This window comes from Vulpes lagopus, chromosome 4 (assembly GCF_018345385.1).
Source record: "Vulpes lagopus strain Blue_001 chromosome 4, ASM1834538v1, whole genome shotgun sequence".
Lineage (NCBI taxonomy): Eukaryota > Metazoa > Chordata > Mammalia > Carnivora > Canidae > Vulpes > Vulpes lagopus.
This window is the reverse complement of record NC_054827.1, coordinates 133,069,124-133,088,639: the sequence shown is the minus strand read 5'-3', so window position 1 is coordinate 133,088,639 and position 19,516 is coordinate 133,069,124. Positions and strand designations below refer to the sequence as shown.

Genomic DNA, 19,516 nt, shown 5'->3' with positions numbered 1-19,516 from the left:
TTCCAGGATGCTGGGATCATGACTTGAGCCAAAGGCAGACACTCAACCGTCTGAGCTACTCAGGTGCACCTGTTTTCAATTTTTTGATGAACAACATACTGTTTTCCACTGTGGTTGCACTGTTTTACATTCCCACCAGTAGTGCACAAGGTCCCGGTCTCTCCACATCTATGTCAACACTTGTTATTTTCAGTTTTTTTGATAGTAGCCATCCTGATAGATCTGTGTATCATATTGTGTGGTTTTTTTTTTTTTTTAAGATTTTATTTATTTATTCATGAGAGACTCACAGAGACATAAGCAGAGAGAGAGAAGCAGGCTCCATGCAGGGAGCCCCATGTGGGACTCGATCCCTGAACTCTAGGATCATGCCCTGAGCTGAAGGCAGATGCTCAGCCACTGAGCCACCCAAGCATCTCTATTCTTTTTCATTTGTTTTTCCTTTGATTACAGTTTTTAGAGTTTCTATTGACATTTTTTCTAACTTACGGACTCATTTTTTGTTTGTGTTCACTTACTAATAAGCCCATCAAAGGCATTTCTAATTTCTGTTACCATATTTTTTAAAATTATCTAGCATGTTCTTTTAATTCCTTCTTGGAGTTACCATCTCTCTGCTAACATTACCCATTTGATTTGGATGTTGTCAGCTTTTTCCTTAATGGCACTTAGCATATTAACCATAGTTTAAATTTTTAGTCTAATTCTAGCATTTCTACCTTCTGAGTCTTTTTCTGTGGTTTTGTTTTTTAGTATGCCTTAATTTTTTTTTTTTTTTTTTGAAAGCCAAAGCCATACATGATGTCATGGGTAAAAGGAACTGAAGTAAATAAATAGGCCTTTGGTGTGAGACTTTATGTCTATCTGTCCAGGGAGGATTAGTCTCTGTTTACGGTTTGCTGTATATATCAGAATCCAAAATCTCTGATGCTCTTGTTTTTGTCTTCCCTGTTGCCTCTGAGGCTCCTTAGAGACATCTTAAGTCAGGCCTGAGACGAGGTTCTTTGAGTTGTAATCCCCTGTTATTACACAGGAGGCCTATTGAAGGTTTGAGGAGGGGAAGCATTCTGTAGTCTTGTAATTGGGTCTTAGTGTTTTAGGGAGTCTACACCCCTAAGCTGTGACCTTCAAAAGTGCTTCTCATTCTCCCTCCCCCTCATATAATACTGGAAGACTAGAGGGGTTTGGAATAGGGTACTTCTCTTCCCTCAGGTTGGTTAGATACGTTAAGACCCCTGTTGGAAGTTTCTCTTGAGGACAGGCCTTGGAAATCAGAAAACTCTAGGTTTATTTCAAAATGGCTTCTTTACCTTCCCCCTGCTAGGAGCATGAGGGCATTTTCTTCTGATTTTCACTGTGAGAACCAGTAGGGATCCTGGAGGTAAAAACTGAACAAAAAGCAGGAAGGCCCCTTGAGAGTTTTTCAGTCTCAAATTCTTCCAGACTGTGCCTCCAGCAGTTTGTCAATTACAGTTTAGGCTTTCCTGCCTGGGTAATGCTTCATACTTGTGAGCTTTTGCCCTGGTAAGTTTGAGTTTTATTTTCTACCCATTGTGTATCCATGATTTGGGGGCAGCATTTTGTCCTGTGGCTTCAATTCTCTGGTGGATTTTAGAAGAGATGATTTCCAGTGTGTTTAGCTTCTTTTGTGGATGGGAGTGATGATTTCTAAGTTTTTACATGTTGGATTGGAAACCAGAAGTATACTCCTTTATTTTTGTTTGTAGCATTCTATTAAATGCTACAACCTTGTGAATAGTATGAGTACTCAGTAAATATTCATGGGATTAATATGTTCAGAACTTTAATTATTCTGAATTACATATTGTCTGAAATATGAGGACAGAAGTCCAAAAAATAAAATTTTAATGACAGACTGTTTTAATTGGAAAGGCTGTTATTTCCTGGTTCTCTATAGCTGTACTTGTCCAATACTGTAGCCACTAGCCACATGTGATTTTTTTTCAAGTTTTTAAAAATTGTTCTTGATTTTTTAGAATGTACAATTCAGCAGTCATTAGTATATTCACACACAAAGTTGTGCAACTCTTACCACTATGAAATTTCAGAACATTTCATCTCCCCTAAAATAATTCTCATGCCCATTAGCAGATCCTTCCCATCTCTTCCTTCCCTCTCCTTTCTTAACAGCCAATAATTTACTTTCTATACCTGTGAATTTGAATATCACATGTGGCTTTTGAACACATGTAATGTGGGTAATCCAAATTGAAATGTGAATATGATTTGTAAATTAAACACTGGATTTTGAAGACGTGAGCTTTTTACAAAATGAAAATATCTCAGGAAATTTTATTTTGATTGCATGTTATTCTTTTTAGTGTGATTAGTAGAAAATTTTGTGGCTCATATTAGCTATCTGTTAGACAGAACCGATCTAGAACTTGTATTTAGTGAGTGTCGTAAATGTTCCCCATGGCTTCAGTTTCCTTCTACTCTCAGTTTCCATGTCAGCCTGCTTTGGATTTGTGACATGCCCTAACCTTCAGAATTTTTTTTTTTTTTTTTAATATTATTAACTGCTTGGAAGGTGGAAATCTTTCTTAAAAGGGAAATTCTATAGGGGAATCTTTCTTATAAGGCCCTGAGGGGCCTTAGTAGGGGAAAATAAGTCATTCATATTAAATTTGGGGAAAACAATGGCAACTATTAAACCTTTTCATCTGCATTTTCAGCAAATTTTAGGGAGAATTGAATTTCACATTTGTTTGCATGATACTGATAAACAGTGCTCCTAAATTTTGGTTCTTGTGATCTGACTGGGAAACAAACCAATAGTTTATAGCATATGAGAATGTGAGAATGTTCTGTAATGTTAGGGGTAATTCAGAGTTATATTTGTCTATCTGAAATTTAGATTGAAATTTTGTTTTAGAATAAATCTTACAGAATAAATACACGTGAGGATAATGTGACAAGGGCTCCTTAAAAAACAACAACCAATATTTGCTTTAGGTGGAAGTTTTCTGCTCCTACATCATTGTCAAAAGTCAACATATTCCAGTGTTAAATGACCACTATACATTCAGCATTTATTATATACTGTTTTATATACTGTATTCATTAAAGTCCCCCAGGAACTGTATATAGTAAGTACTATTATAATCCCCAGTTGATAGAGGATGAAACTGAGTTTCATAGTTGTTAATTAACTTTCTTGAGGTCACATGGAACTTTAAACAGGTTAAGTAACAATGTACTTAGCGCTTTTATGATGAAATCTTTTAGTTTTTAGTTTTTCTTACTAGAATGTAAGCTCTAAGTGGGCAAGGACTTAGTTTTGTTGACTTCAACACTTGAAATTTCTTTCTGGCATATAGTATACTCAAGGAATTTGAAAGAATTTTGTGATGATGATGTCAATTCACCAAGAGATGTGCTGTGGCCTTGGAAATCTATTAGAATTGCTTTAAATTCCACACTATTGCTTATTGGCAGTAATGCTAATTTACCAAATTCAGATTAGGTGTGATCTTATGTGCTATTTTGCATATTTTGTATTACATTTTAATAGTGCATTTAAAATTTTTACTAGGAACTGTAGCTTTTATTCATCTCTTTTCCTTTTACATGTTAGAAACACATTGGAGCCACAAAGGAACATCAGAAAAACCAGGACTACTAGAGGCCCCACTGTGTGTTTAGTTGAGTTGGGAGAAGAAAGTATAGAAAAGCGATTTTGTAGCTGTCCTCACAAAAAATGTGTAACACAGTTCTTCAAGGTTTCATACCAAAGCCATAGTGTTCCTGGTCATTAAAATGAATAACACATTGTTTTGTTATTTATTTTTAGGAATAACATTTCCTTCTTATACTGGAAACAGAGCTGTGAAAAGAAATTTCTAAAATAGGGCTTTGAAATCAAAGGTTTTTGTAACTAATATTATTAGAGAAAGGGTAACTATGCTGCTTCTTTCCAGAAGATTCTCATTTAAATTTGAGATTTGTATTCTTATTTTACAGTAATAAAATTGAGAGATGTTATGTGACTTACCTAAATTAATGCCACAAGTAAGTGACAACTTGGATTCAACTCCCATCTAACTTCAAAGGCCATACTTTTTAAAATACTGTCACATCTCTTGCCATTTTTCATTATATTCCTTACAGTTCTTGGTCTTAAGTGGGATTTTAAGGTAGTTTGGGCACTGGGAACAGAATTTTGTATTATGGAGTAATTGGATGTTAAACTGAAGATAATAAAGGATAATTGTTGTGTGATAGAAAAATTAAGCTGTGAAAAGTCTGTTTTTAACTTTCCATTTTCTTTTTATCTTTGGTTATCTGCAGATAAAGGCCCTACTCTAGACCATATAGGATTCTTCTTTATAATGGATTCATCATGGTGATTGTATTTTTTTTAGCTAATTTAGTACATTTTTCATACACTAATAGTGTGCTTTCTCTAGAGGAAAAAAGAAAGACCTATTTTTCTCAAATTATAATTTGGAGGTAGTGACAGAAATAAGGACAGAGGAATACTAATAAAATTAATAATTGTTTATTTAGCATTTTACTAACTCAAGAATTGGGGGCAATCTGGAAGGCAGCTTCTCTTATTTCTCTTATCTCTTCTTTTCCTCCCCAAAACTTTAATCATCCTTTACTATCTTCACATTTTAGGGTTATGTACTTTTGGAAAGTGGGTATTGTGGGAAGCTATAAAGAACTTTGAAGGCATTGATGATTTGCAAGATCGATTACTCTAGTTTTACCTAGAACTTTCAGGGGAGAAATGGAAGTCCTATAGTTCTACTTGGGGCTTCTTAACTTGGTCCGTGAAAGTGTGATGCCTCTGATTTTCATTTTAACATTTTTCATTCCTGTGCATACTGGAAACGTATTTATTGTTGGTAAAATTGTATATTTCATTCTCCACCACAAATACCAAAGGTGATAATGATTTTTGAGAGCACAGGAAAAAGTTTTTCATGTGTCGATTTGTAATTAATTTTAGTTTGGGGGCAAAACTAACTTCAGAAAAATATGAAAAACAATCCCAAATGTAAAAGGTTATGAAATAAACCTACTAATTAGAATATTTTAAGTGCATAAAATAAGTTTTTAATCTTATGTCATTAAAAGATTAATTAGAAGTCATGAAATCTTTAAAACTTGGGTTTTAAGATATATGTTTTCAGTTCTTAACATTTCTGTATTAATACAAACTAGTAGAGAAAATGTAAAATGCTAGCTTCTTGTTGGAGGCTTGGGGGGAGGAAGCCAAGGACCTTAAAACAGTAATTCTTACATTGTACATCCAGTAAGCAAGCTTAAGAAGGTAGGTTTGAAAGCAAAAAGTTTACTCTTGAAATATTGCAAGGCTTTTTTTCATAAAAGTGGTTATATTGTGTTACTTAGGTAAAAATATGAAATCCTAACCAAAAAAATGAAAACATAACTTGTAAATTAAGGACTTAGGTTTTTAACCATTGAGAGAGAAAATTTACCATATTAGGAATATAGACTTGGACCAGTAAGGTACTAGTATAGATTAGATAATATAAGTGGAGAGCTCGTTTGTAGACAGGTACTTTTGAACGTTAATGTGAATTCCAGTGGAGATTTTTCTAAATCATTTAAGGTCACCATTGACTCAGAATGGATTGAGAAATTGAAATGATACTGTAGATGTGAAAGGACTTTGAGATATGTAAATTGCAAAATAAATAGATGTATATAAATTTAAAATAAGTCTGTTTTGAAAAGTAGGTAGTTGCCACTGAAGTAACTAAAAAGTTTAAGCAACTTAAATTGAAGAAGGCATTAGATGATTCTAGTGAGGCATTTAGGCTTTAGTAATTTTTTATGGAAAAGGAAATTAGATGCTTAGAGTTTTCACCATCTGGGTGGATGGAATAGTGTTTCAGTTAACCAGAACAGCCAAGTTGTTGCAGTTTAAGTGAGAGCTTATACCCTAAATGACTTTTAATGATCCTGAGTTTTCTGTTTATATGGATAGAACTCACTGTTTATATGGATAGAACTCATGTAACATGGGGGTATAGTATAGCAGTGTTCATCTGCAGATGAATAGTCTTATCACTTTGGACCTAACTTACATGAAGTTGGCAAATATAAAATAGGTGTCTGCTATTCTTTTCTAAACATTCTAATAAAGTTAACAAGCCATTGTAGTGTTGTTCAAAGTGGTGTTATTTCATTAAAAACAATGAAGTGAAAATTTGTTAGTTTTTTTGTTTTAAATATTCTTAAAATTGGCTAATTAAATTCTAGAAAAGCACAGGCTATTATTTTTACTAGAGCAGAAAATCAAGTTTATTTAAGAGGGGGTTTCAAAATTTTTTATAGATAATACTTTAAAACAGGCTTTTTTCTTGCTGATATAACTAACATTTATTTTCTGTTTATTTTTAAGACGAGCAAAAATCAAATTAAAGTAGATCTTGTAGATGAGAATTTTACAGAATTAAGAGGAGAAATAGCAGGACCTCCAGACACACCATATGAAGGCAAGTACTTTTTTCTGTATCAAAATATTGTGCGTATTAGAACTTATCTGGAACATTAAATCAGAATAATCTTAAGCATCTATAAACTACATGGAAGATAACTTCATTTGGCTTAGGATATTACAACATTTAAATAATAAATTTAGATATTTATATAGATGGATTTTTCTTACTGAATTTTAGCTGATTTTTTTTCTTTCCCCAATATAGATTTAGTGGAGCCAAGTTACAGTTATACAGGTTAGAATTTAGCAGTAGAAAACATCTAGCATGTTAAGCCTCAAATATATGGACTATATAGATGCTCAGTTACCCTTCATATGGTATCTATAACAAACCTTGCCTTAAATTTCTGATAAATTTTTTTTTTAAAGCTCTTCTCCCTTGTTTGTCATTTAGCATTTCATTCATTCATATGTCTTCACACAGGCTATATTCCAGATATTTAATTTTCTTTATTCAGGAAAGCTTTGAGTTATCGTTTTAAGACCGAGAAAAGAAAGGAGGCAACTTTGTTGAAATTTGTGTTCACAAACTAAGTTTGTAGCTACTTTAGACTAATTGGGTGGTAAGATACAGAAACAAGCTTTATAGCTTTTTATTTCCTCATTAGGCATAACCTTCAGTAATGAATATTATTGTAATTTTGGGTTATGTAGCATAACCAAGGTTCTTGCATATAATAGGCATTCAAATATATGCTTAGTAGAAATCATAATAACAGAATTTGTGGTAATAGAGCTTTATATGCGTTTTCTCGTTGAATCCTTAAATCTTATGAGGTAAGTAGTTATCACTGATTCATAGATGAAGAAATTTAAGCTCAGAGAAATTAAGTGCCTTGTTTAAGGTCACACATCTAAGTGGCACAGCTGGAATTTGAGTCCTAATAGCCTTTGACTTCAAAGCCAATGTTTCCAATTACTCTGCTTCTGAATAAATGAGGATTGACTGAATATTGGAAATGGTGGTTATGTCTACTCTGAGGTGGTTCTATAATTCTGTAATGAACAGATAAAAGTTATCAGAAAAGTCCAATATTCTAGAATATCTTTGTTTTCATTTAAATTGTTAAAGATCCTAGAACGTCTTTAGCATATTCTACTAAATCTTAAATGATAAAATTGTATTTACTGTTTTATAGTTCATATGAACCATTTCTTGAAATCCTTTAGTATTATATTGTTTGTTGAGTGCCTCCTATATGCCAGGCCTTGTCTGGATACTTTGATGGCTGCTGTTCACTTAGTCCTTTTGACAATTCATTAGATGGAAAAAAGATCTTTAGTTATCTTATAAAAATCAAGTTCTTAGTAGTAGATATTGTATGGAATGATACACTAACTTCTTAAAAGCAGGCATTATGAATATTCTTGAATCTTTTTTAGGTTGTTTAGATGTATTTTTAAAAGACAGTATGGCAGTAGCATTATCATTCTAGGACTCTTTCAGCAAACTGGTATTTATAAACAAAGCACCTCCTGAACTAAAGCTAGGTAGGCAGAAAAGTAGACAAATTTTAAAAAATTGGATAGTACAATGGAGTTATTTTTTTTTGATAATTGAGTTATAAATGTACTATATTCTTTATTAATTAGAAACAAGTTTGGTTATGTTTAAGTGTTTATTTCTGCTGCTGCCACTAAATAAGATATTAATGTTTGATAATACTAATTGTTTTTGTTTTGATAAGCCTAGTTTCAATATGCTTTTTGAGTATAAATCATATTCTTTTTATCATAAATAAAATGATTGTTGAGAAGTTCATTTTATTTAGGAAAAGCACTATTGAAGGGCATAAACTAAGGTACTTTTTTTTGAAACATGAACATGAGAAGTATTTGATATTTATTGTGGGTTCTTGCTAGTTTTTGAGAATTCTTTTGTTGTTTTTTTCAATCTTATAGCCAAGGCAAGTGTTTCCATGTGTAATGTTAAACTGTTTATAATTATTAACTAATGAGGAAACTATTTTATGTGTGTTACAAGTAATCAAATTGAAAAGTAGAACACCCATGTTAAAATTACCATATTGCACATACTATACTTAAATCTATTTTCTTCTTTTGCTATAATAGTGGCAAAGGAACAGTTTAGTTCTTGAACCTTTCTTCCTAATAGTTGTTTTGAATTTATGGAATAGTTGATATTTAAAAAAATTCCATCCCTTCCCTATCTTCTTTTTAGATGAAGTTAAAGATTATAAATTTTTAATATTAAAAAGCTATTCTTTAAAAAGAAATGGTTTATAGTGAAAACTTATGAGTAATGTAGTTATCATAAAGCTCTCTTAGTTGTTGCTCTATATATATATATATACATCAAATAATGCTATGGTTAATGTTACAGTGGTTATATATTGAGAGTTGTCAGATAATAAGGCAAGATAGAGCATATTGATAGATGGTATTAATAGCATGTGGAGTAAAAATAGGATTGGGGGGACTCTAGGGTCCAACATTACTTAGATAGTATCTCTGGACTTTCACACTAACAAGAAATTCTTTTGAGCATCCAAGAAGGAAGAACTTTATATGAAAGTTTATAGAGACAGTAATCTTAGAATTTATCAGAAAAAGTAAGATTCTTAGAAAGGAAAAAGAACCTATATATTACTTAGGCCAAACTTCTATTTGAAGCTAGCAGTTATAACTCTAAACAAAAACAGGTGTATCCATATACACAAAATTTTCTCCGGTATTCTTCTTTTACCCCTTCCTTCCTTCCTTCCTTCCTTTTCTTTTCTTTTCTTTTCTTTTCTTTTCTTTTCTTTTCTTTTTTCTTTTCTTTTCTTTTCTTTTCTTTTCTTTTCTTTTCTTTTTGTTCTTTTCCTGCTTTCCTATTTTCCTACTTTCCTTTATTTTGATTTCACTATTGCTGTATGCTCTGGTTTAGGCATCTAGTTCAACTCACGCATCAGTCATTGTGGGATACCATTAAAAAGAATTAGCAAGAAAATAAGAATTGGAACCAAAAAGGGCTTGAAAAAAGTGGTACCAAGTGAATTGTTCTTTTGTTTTTCTCCCAGGTCCACATTCATGTATTCCTAACAATGGAGGGAGGTGGATTTGAGAGAACCCAGGATATACTGAGAGTTGAATTATGAAATTATGAAGTTAATGCTAATGCATACTTTTATTTTATTTTACTTTTATGATGGAAAGTGTTATATATAGAAGACAAATGGTATAATGAATCTTTGGTGTGCTCATCATCTAGCTTTAATAACTATCACCTTAAGGCCAGTCTTTGATCTCATCCATCCCTTTATTATTTTGAAGCAAATCCTAGGCATAGTTTCATATATGTTTCAGTAGGACAGTTTTATTTGTTCCGTTTTGGAATAGTGTGTATTCTATGTTAAAGAATCATAAAATCTTAGGATTGGAAGGTTCCTTGAAGTTAGAATTCAAATCCACCCTCTCATCCAGTGGAAGACTTTCCCCTTCAGAGTTTCCCTGAGTGACAGTTATCTTCCCCTTGAATTACCCAGTTACGGGATGCTAGATAAACTTCTTTAAAAATATGTATTTGGCTGCTAGTTGCTCAAGATAACTTCAAAACAGAATGTTGCCTTCTCTTTACATATTATTGGCAAGAACAACCTCTTTGTTTTTGTTTTTTAAGGATTTTATTTATTTATTCATGAGAGACAGAGAGAGAGAGAGAGGCAGAGACACAGGCAGGGGAAGAAGAAGCAGGTTCCGTGCAGGGAACCTGATGCGGGACTCGATCCTGGGACTCCAGGATCACGCCCTGGGCCGAAGACAGGCGCTAAACTGCTGAGCCACCCAGGGATCCCCAAAAACAACCTCTTTGTAAAGTGTTTCTTTTTGTATACCTGTTGAGAGGACGATAATAGGGTTTTTTGGTTTTGTTTTGTTTTGTTTTTATCTTTATGCCTACCTGGTATTGTTGAACTTTATTTTTAAAATTTTAACAAGAAGTGTTGGCCTTTAATTTTGGGCACAAGTTAAAAGTTTGGAGGCATTTTTGTATTTGAGAGAAACGAGCTAGAAGTAGATTTTTCCAGTTTATGACATAACCATATGTACTTTTTTTCTGTACCATTTATGCCTTTATACTTCTTGTGTTCTTTATGTCTTTTTATTCTTTCTGTATTTTCTGTTACTTAGCGACTCTCCTCAGTGTGAACTAGAGGAAACAAAAGGAGACAGAACCTGTATTAATTGTCCCAGTGACGCATTGCATTGTCTTTGGATTTAATGTATTCATCTATCTCCAGCTCTGTTTTTCACTGATAAACTAATATAGTTGTGTAAAATGGCTATATGTTTTAAATAACTTCTAAATGAAAAACTAGTGTTTTTATTATTTACTTTTTGAATATCAACTTTTAAATGAATTTGTTGTAACTGAATATAAAATAGTACATGGTTTGAAAAGCTATTTCACTATGTTTGGCTTCACATATTTGGGGTGAGTAGCCTTCTTAACTTTCTGTTTTCCCCATTTTTTAGGAGGAAGATATCAGCTAGAGATAAAAATACCAGAAACATATCCATTTAATCCCCCTAAGGTATTGTAAGCCTATTTTTTGTGCATGAACTTCTAAAATTTTTTTCCCATTTGATTTATATTTTAGTGCTTATTATTATTAAGATTACAGCTTTTTGAATTGTTGTCTTATGAATTTAGTATGGACAAGATTTCAGGTAATGGCAGATGGTTTGCTTCTGGAATTAGAATGAAAAGCAAGCTTACTCAGAAGCATCTAGTAATGGCTATAGACAGGAATAGGATTTTCATCTGACAATGGCTTAAATTCTAGGTCTGGAAAAATTTGCAATGTTCCCAAATTTAGAGAATCCTTATACAAATTCTTACTTGCCTCGAAAAAGTTTTGTTGTTTTTTTGTTGTTGTTGTTTTGTTTTGTTTTGTTTTTTTAGGGAAGAGTGTATTCTGAATTCATTCAATAGTTATTTGAGTACTGTGTGCCAATGTAGCGATAAATAAGACTTATACTGTCCTTGCTTTCATGGAGCTCACATTCTAGCAGGAAAAAAATCATGAACAAATAATCACAACAGAGAAATATTAAAAGAGGAAATGGAATGCCCTAGATCATGTATAACAAGACGACCTAACCTAAACTTTCTCACTGAATAGCTTCCTTTATGTCTTTAATTTTGCTATTATCACTTTAGGCTAATTCAGCTTTATTATGTTCCTGTTTTGCCTATTAATTTAATCCATCTTTGCCATTCCTATTCATTCCTTGCAGTGCTGTTTTGTAAATCTTCCTAAGGTGCAGTTTTGTTTTTCTTTCTTTGTTTATAAGTCTAAACTCCTTAACTGGGCATTTAAAACCTCCTACAGCCTGACCCAAGTTGTCTTTTCGATCCTAATTTTTTACCACCTCTACCCGAAACATAGATCTCATTTTCCAATCTAGACTATTTGCTGTTTGTAGATGTTGCTTATTATTTCATACTTTTCTCTCATTTTCACTGGAGTCATTATCTGTATCACTTAAAATTCTAGATTCTTTTTGAGTTCTAGGTAAAGTATCACCTTTCATGTTAAGCTGTATCCATTAAATTGTTCCTCTACTCCTTCACTAACATTTTATATAATTTATATACAATTGCCTTTGTGAACAATGCAGAGGTTAGGTGCACTGACTTCCCTGTGCCTTAGAAATCCACATATAACTTTTGACTCCCCAAAATCTTTTTTTTTTTTTTTTTTTTATTTATTTATGATAGTCACAGAGAGAGAGAGAGAGAGAGAGAGAGAGAGAGAGAGAGGCAGAGACACAGGCGGAGGGAGAAGCAGGCTCCATGCACCGGGAGCCCGATGTGGGATTCGATCCCGGGTCTCCAGGATCGCGCCCTGGGCCAAAGGCAGGCGCCAAACCGCTGCGCCACCCAGGGATCCCCTGACTCCCCAAAATCTTAACTACTAGTAGCCTATTGTCATCCAGAAACCTTACCAATAACAAAGTCATTTAACATATATTTTGTATATATATTGTATACTTTATTTTTATAATAAAAGCTAGAGAAAAATACTAAAATCATAAAGAGGAAATCCATTTATAGTACTATACTGTATCAAAAAAATCCATATATAAGTTGACCAATGCAGTTCAAACCCATACCGTTTGAGGGTCAACTATGGTACCAACTCAAGTACAATACCAATTAATGAGGTGAAGGATCATGTATTATACGTCTTTGCATTTTCTGTGGCTCCTTGAGTGTCCTTGAGCATCTGATAGCAGTGACTCAGAAAATGTTCTGGAATTCATTCAGTCTATTGGTTTTTTTCCCATTTAAGAATAGGCATAGTAATGGAAGTTCCAGGGTGCATTGGGATCATCTATTGGGTGGAGTGTCTCTTATTCTGTATCTTATGTACATCTATTTTCTCATAGTACCCATTTGATTTTTTTAAATTGTTGTAAAATACACATAAAATTTACCATTTTAACCATTTCTAAGTGTGTCATTCAGTGGTATTGAATACAGTCATATACAATCATCAGCACTATCCATCTCCAGAACTTTTTCATCTTACCTAATTAAACAGTAACTTCCCCTACTCCATGCCCCAGCTCTGTAACCATTGTTCTTTTTCTGTATGAATTTGATTACATGCCTCAGTTAAGTGGAATCACACAATATTTGTCCTTTTGTATTTAGTTTATCCATATTACAGCATATATCTGAATTTCATTCTTTTTTAAGGTCAAATTGTAGTCAGTGTTCATATATGCCATGTTATCCATCCAACCATCAAGGGGACATTTTGGTTGTTTACCTTTTTAGCTGGTTGATTCTTTTTTTCCTATTATAAAAGTAGTTTGGGGGCGCATGGGTGGCTCAGTCAGTTAAGCATCCGACTATTGATTTTGGCTCATGTCATGATCTCAGGGTCGTGGGGATCAAGTCTCCATGTTGGGCTCCTCCATGCTGGGCATGGAGCCTGCTTAAGATTCTCTCCCTCCCCACAGGAGATAATAAAATTACTTGTGCAAAGGTGGAAAAAAAAAAAAAGATTCTCTCCCTCTGTTCCTCTCTTCTCTTTCTAAAATAAATAAATATACATTTGAGGGAAAAGATAGTTTGTGCTTTGATAGAAATTTGAGTTACGTAGTGAGTTATAAAAAAAAAAAAAGAGAACATTTTTCAACATGACATTTAGAGATGACCACTATTGATCTGTTACCTTGTATCTGTGACTTAATTTTTATCCTCATCTTGGTTTCCCTCCACTGGATTCAGTCTAGGTTTCAGTGTTATCATTGGAATGAATACTCACTTGAGGATAGTTTAATTGTTTGAATACCATAAATTTAACAAAGGAAAATTTTAAATGATGGGACCCAGTGTGCACTACTTTTTTGATCCTAATAAGGAAGGAGTGAGGGCAAAATCTCTAAAACAGTGCATATGACTCCACTAAGAACAAGAGCAGTCCACCAAAGTTCAAATCTACTTCAGTCATTTAACTGGCTTTATATATATATATTTTTTAGTGATCTCTATACCCAATGTAGAACTCAAACTTTGTATCCCAGGATCAAGAGCTGCATGCTCCAACTGAGCCAGCCAACACCCTGGCTTTATAATTTTAGGCAAGCTGTATCACTGCTGTGTGCCCTAGTTGCCCTATCTATAAAATCCTCATTTAGGATTATAAAGATTAAAGGAATTAATCCATGTACAAATTATTACAATAATTCTATGAAACTTTATTTCACATATTTAATATTTCCAAAATCAAGATATACCTTTCGGTGATGACGTGTCATAATTTAATTTGCAGGTTTTTTTCTTAGGGTACATAAAGTAATGGTGTATTAATTCATGGTATCTGAGATTTAATGAAATAGTAAAACTTTTTTTTTCTTTAAATGATTTTATTTATTTATTCATGAGACTTAGAGAGAGAGGCAGAGACATAGGCAGAGGGAGGAGCAGGCTCCCTGCAGGGAGACCCATACTTAATCCCGGGACTCCAGGATCACGATCTGAACCCAAGGCAGACGCTCAACCACTGAGCCACCCAGGTGTCCCTGAAATAGTAATACTTATAACTGCCTACGTAGAGTAAGCATTATGTAAATATTAGCACTAACCAGTGACTACCACTCTAAAAGGTCCTTCCTTAAAGTAATCTGTTGACTTCCTTCTGTGACATCATTTGAGAATACAGCATTGATACTTACGTTTCCTGTATAAATTGAAATTCTCGTTCATTGCTGGTGAGAATGTAAAATGTTGGCGCTGTTTAGAACATAGTTTGATCAAAATGGTAAACATAGAGGTTTTTTTTTTGTTTGTTTGTTTTTAAATTTTTATTTATGATAGTCACACACAGAGAGAGAGAAAGAGAGGCAGAGACACAGGCAGAGAGAGAAGCAGGCTCCATGCACCGGGAGCCCGACATGGGATTCGATCCCGGGTCTCCAGGATCGCGCCCTGGGCCAAAGGCAGGCACCAAACCGCTGCGCCACCCAGGGATCCCGAGGTTTTTTTTTTTTTTTTAAGATTTTTTTTATATATTCATGAAAGACACAGGCAGAGGGAGAAGCAGGCTCCATGCAGGGAGTCCGACGTGGGACTCGATCCCAGGTCTCCAGGATCATGCCCTGGACTGAAGGCGGCGCTAAACCACTGAGCCACCCAGGCTGCCCCAACATAGAGTTACTTTTTGACCTATCAATTCTACTTCTCGGTTATCTACCTAGTAGAAATGAAAACATGTCCACACAACAAATTGGTACACAAATGTTTATACCGGCAGTATTCATAATGGCCAAAAAGTGGAAATGACATAAATCTCCATCAACTGAATGGATAAAGTGTGGTAGATATATACCATGGAATATTATTTGGTTATAAAAACAAATGAAGTACTGATAATGTGGTATAAGATAGGTGAGCTTTGCAAACATTATGCTACATGAAAGGAGCCAGACACAAAGATTGTAAGATTTCACATATTGTAAGATTTCATTTATATGAAACATTGGAAGAAGCAAATCCAGAGAGTCAAAAATTAGGTCAGTGGTTGCTTAACACTGGGGCTCTGTGAAGGAATGGGGAGTTACTGCTGATGGTTACACAGTTTGCTCTGTGAACATACTGAAAACCATCATGGAGTTGTGCACTTTAAATGGATGAATTATGATCTCTCAGTGTAAGTGTTTAAACATTTCCCTTTGTAATCTTATATAGCTCCAAAGTGATTACATAGCCCTGGCTCTTTTTCAAGACTTGATATTTTATTTAATCATTGAAATCAGTTTTTTTTTCATTTGTTTTTTAAAAGGTGTTATTTATTTATTCATGAGAGGCAGAGGCACGGGAGTGAGGAGAAGCAGGCTCCCTGCGGGGGTGCCGAGTGAGAAGCAGGCTCCCTGCGGGTGTGGGGGGCCGAGTGAGAAGCAGGCTCCCTGCGGGGAGCCTGGTGTGGGACTCAATCTCTTGTAATATAAAAATAGAACTGTTGCTCTTCAGGCCACTACTATCCTAATTCCAGACATTCCATATTGAGGTAGCTTCAAGATTTGGAAAAGTCTTCCTTTAATCATTCTAATGTGTCTCCCTCTGCCTTCAACTAATTAACCTTAGTTATAATTTAGTATTCTTTTATTTTTTTTTTTTTTTTTAATTTTTATTTATTTATGATAGTCACAGACAGAGAGAGAGGCAGAGACACAGGCAGAGGGAGAAACAGGCTCCATGCAGCGGGAGCCTGATGTGGGATTCGATCCCGGGTCTCCAGGATCGCACCCTGGGCCAAAGGCAAGCGCCAAACCACTGCGCCACCCAGGGATCCCTAGTATTCTTTTAAATATGATATTCATCCCATTTATGGCATTAAGCTCTTGCAGTAAATGTTAACGAGCATAATATAAATATATTCTAGATATGTATTACATTGATACAAATTTTTACTGATTAGTAAATATAATGGAAAAAGTGGGGAGTATTTGTAAATTTCTTGTGAAGACATTGTGTTCATATATGTTTAGTATGTAGGCTCAGGTTTAATTTTAAGCTTCATGAGATAAAAGTATTGAAGGTAGTTGATTATATTCTCTTCTGTGCAACTAAAATTGTACAAGATTGATTGAAAGTTACATTGATAACAGTGGTCACAGAGTATTTCCTGTTTATTATTCTGTAGTATATTATTAACCTGAAGAGCAGAATGTTTGCTTCTAGACAGAGAAGATATATCTTTTGAGTCAGCTGAATATAGTGTAGAAGGAATTTAATCAATGCATACAATCAGTTTTATTTCTAAGGTGAATTATAATAAACTGTTAATGAAAAACTCATTAAAATAGGAAAACTGTAGCTCTGTGATTTGTCCAGTATGTATTAGAGGTTAGGTTGTGAATTTTCCTGTTTTTTTTCTTGATATTATAAACGTAGTTGTATATGTCAAATTTTTTTTTTTTTAAGATTTTATTTATTTATGAAAGACACAGAAACAGAGACATAGGCAGAGGGAGAAGCAGGCTTCCTGAGGGGAGTCTGATGTGGGACTGACTCAGTCCCGGATCTCAGGATCACGCCCTGGGCCAAAGGCAGTGACTCAACCACTGAGCCACCCAGGCGTCCCTATATGTGAAATTGAGTATAAATACCATTTTTTAAAGATTTTTTTTAAAAAGGTTTTATTTATTCATGAGAGACATAGAGAGTAGAGCAGAAACACAAGCAGAGGGCTCCCAGGGAGCCCAGTGTGGGACTCGATCCTGGATCCCGGGGTCACGCCCCGAGCCAAAGGCAGCTGCTCAACCACTGAGCCACCCCAGGCATCCCTAAATACCATTGCTAATAACTTTTAATGCGTCTGCCCATCTGTATACACATATTTAAAATAGCAGGTTTTTTTGTACAATAAGTTTAGTTCAGGCTGGTTTAATATCATAACATCCTTGAGTTCCAAGGTTGAAACCGGAAATTCATGTGGGAGTGTGAGCTCACGTTACCGTGAAATAGTTCCTGAAATGTTTGAACTAAAGAGTGAATGAATAGGATACTGTCCTCCAGGAGGAGAGAAGATTAGTGATGACCTCAGTATTGGTGTGCCAGTATAGATAATAATAGTCTCTTTCCTTCATTTTGGTCTGGTAACACTATGTACATGGCGTTAAGATTTATTTCTATTCCTTGAGTGCCCCTCAAAAGTAATGAGGTGTTCTGAAGTTACCCAGATGGCGCCATTAGTTTCATTTGTGAAAATAAGGAAGCTTGAATTATAAGTCGTCTTAATACTATATTTTGTACCTGTTTTTTTTTTTTTTTTTTTTTTTAATTTATGATAGTCACAGAGAGAGAGAGAGAGAGAGAGAGAGAGAGAGGCAGAGACACAGGCAGAGGGAGAAGCAGGCTCCATGCACCGGGCGCCTGACGTGGGATTCGATCCCGGGTCTCCAGGATCGCGCCCTGGGCCAAAGGCAGGCGCCAAACCGCTGCGCCACCCAGGGATCCCTGTACCTGTTTTTTAATCAATGTCAACTATGAAGTAGGTTATAATAAATGTCATTGAATTCTTACTTTTATGTTTCACCCCTTCCAAGTTTTTTTTTATTCTACATTTTTGTTGATATACAACAGAGGTGTTAGCACTATGAGAGAAAGTGACAAATACAGTAGATATTAATTGGGTTTGGAATAATAGGACAAAATTCTGGGACACATGTGGATACCACTAGTGATATTAAGGCTTGAGAAAGAGAAAGACATGAAAAATCTAAGAAATGAGGTAGTTGATACAGAATAACAAAAGAGGAATGGGAGATGAAGAGTGGTTGATCACAGAAAAAACTAAGATAATTATGTTATATCCATACTAGTGGATAATGGAGTGTCCTCTTGAAAATTTTTTTATTACATCATTTGCAAGTTCAAAGGTGTCTATTCCTAAAACTATAGATTAGTACAAAGTAACAAAGTAGTTTAAAAATTTTCTTGATCCTGCATATGTGCATATTTGTTTTCATATAGATTCTATAGAGATCATGTATTAAAGACTCTTCTTTAAAAATCAAGACATCTAAAAAAAGAAATCAAGACATCTTGGATCACTTGCATATCCCATAAACCTTCTAATGACTTAAGTAGTAATTTAAAATTCTTGGGGCCCCTAGCTGGCTCAGCCAGTGTAACGTGTGCCTGTTGATCTCGGGGTTGTGAGTTTGAACCCCATGTTGAGTGTAGAAGTTACTTAAAAAAACTTTTCAAAAAATGAAATAAAATTCTTTTTCCAGTGTTGAAAAGATTAAACCAATTTTCATTTTTTTTTAAAGATTTTATTTATTTATTCATGAAAAGAGAGGCAGAGACATAGGCAGAGAGAGAAGCAGGCTCCCTGCAAGGGCATCATGCCCTGAGCCAAAGGCAGATGCTCAACCACTGAGCCTCCCAGGCATCCCCGATTTTCATCTTAAAGTCACAAAATGCTGTAGTGTCCTTGAGTTACTGAGATTATGTCCTTGAGATTATGGCATATGGTTATTTTATATCTTTATGCTTTAAACTCAGTGAATGGTAGAAATTAAGATATGGATATTGTGGATATATCTGTTATGAAGAGATATTTGTTGTACATATGCCGTTTTCGCCTTTCTTCGATCTGCTCTATATTTGAGAGGCATGCTGGTTAGCTGTGTAATAGGTTTGTTATAATGTTGATAGCATATTCATTGAGTGTGAGACACTTTAGATACTTGGGATGCTATATATCTAGTAAGCAGGATATATACTCAGCCTTTTAGGGAAGGCCAGACATAAAAGGTAGAGATCATAGAAGTGTCACCAATATGATGACATAGGAAAATGCAGGGTGCTATGAGAACAGATAGGAAGAAGTGATATGGAAACTAAAAATTGAAGGATTAAATAGGAGTTAACCCGAAGAGGGCATCAAGATGTGTTATTGAGAGAAGAAACAGATATAAAAGACCCAAGGCAAAAAAAAAGTTTTTTTTAAGATGATTTGAGATATAGGCTAGGGGTTAGTTTAAGGGTGC

At 34.5% G+C, this 19,516-nt stretch overlaps 1 protein-coding gene across 3 annotated transcripts in view; it reads left to right on the top strand.

The window, feature by feature from the left end:
• The window catches only part of UBE2K (ubiquitin conjugating enzyme E2 K), a 63,558-nt gene that overhangs the window by 27,637 nt on the left and 16,405 nt on the right, over positions 1-19,516 (top strand). The window contains exons 2-3 of one of the 3 annotated variants that reach the window (XM_041753081.1): positions 6,401-6,494; positions 10,976-11,034. The exons of 1 other annotated variant lie outside the window; for it this stretch is intronic. In XM_041753081.1, the coding sequence (XP_041609015.1) occupies positions 6,401-6,494; positions 10,976-11,034 (153 nt within the window). The remainder of the gene's footprint in view (positions 1-6,400; positions 6,495-10,975; positions 11,035-19,516) is intronic. One more of the 3 variants, XM_041753083.1, reaches the window with a different exon arrangement.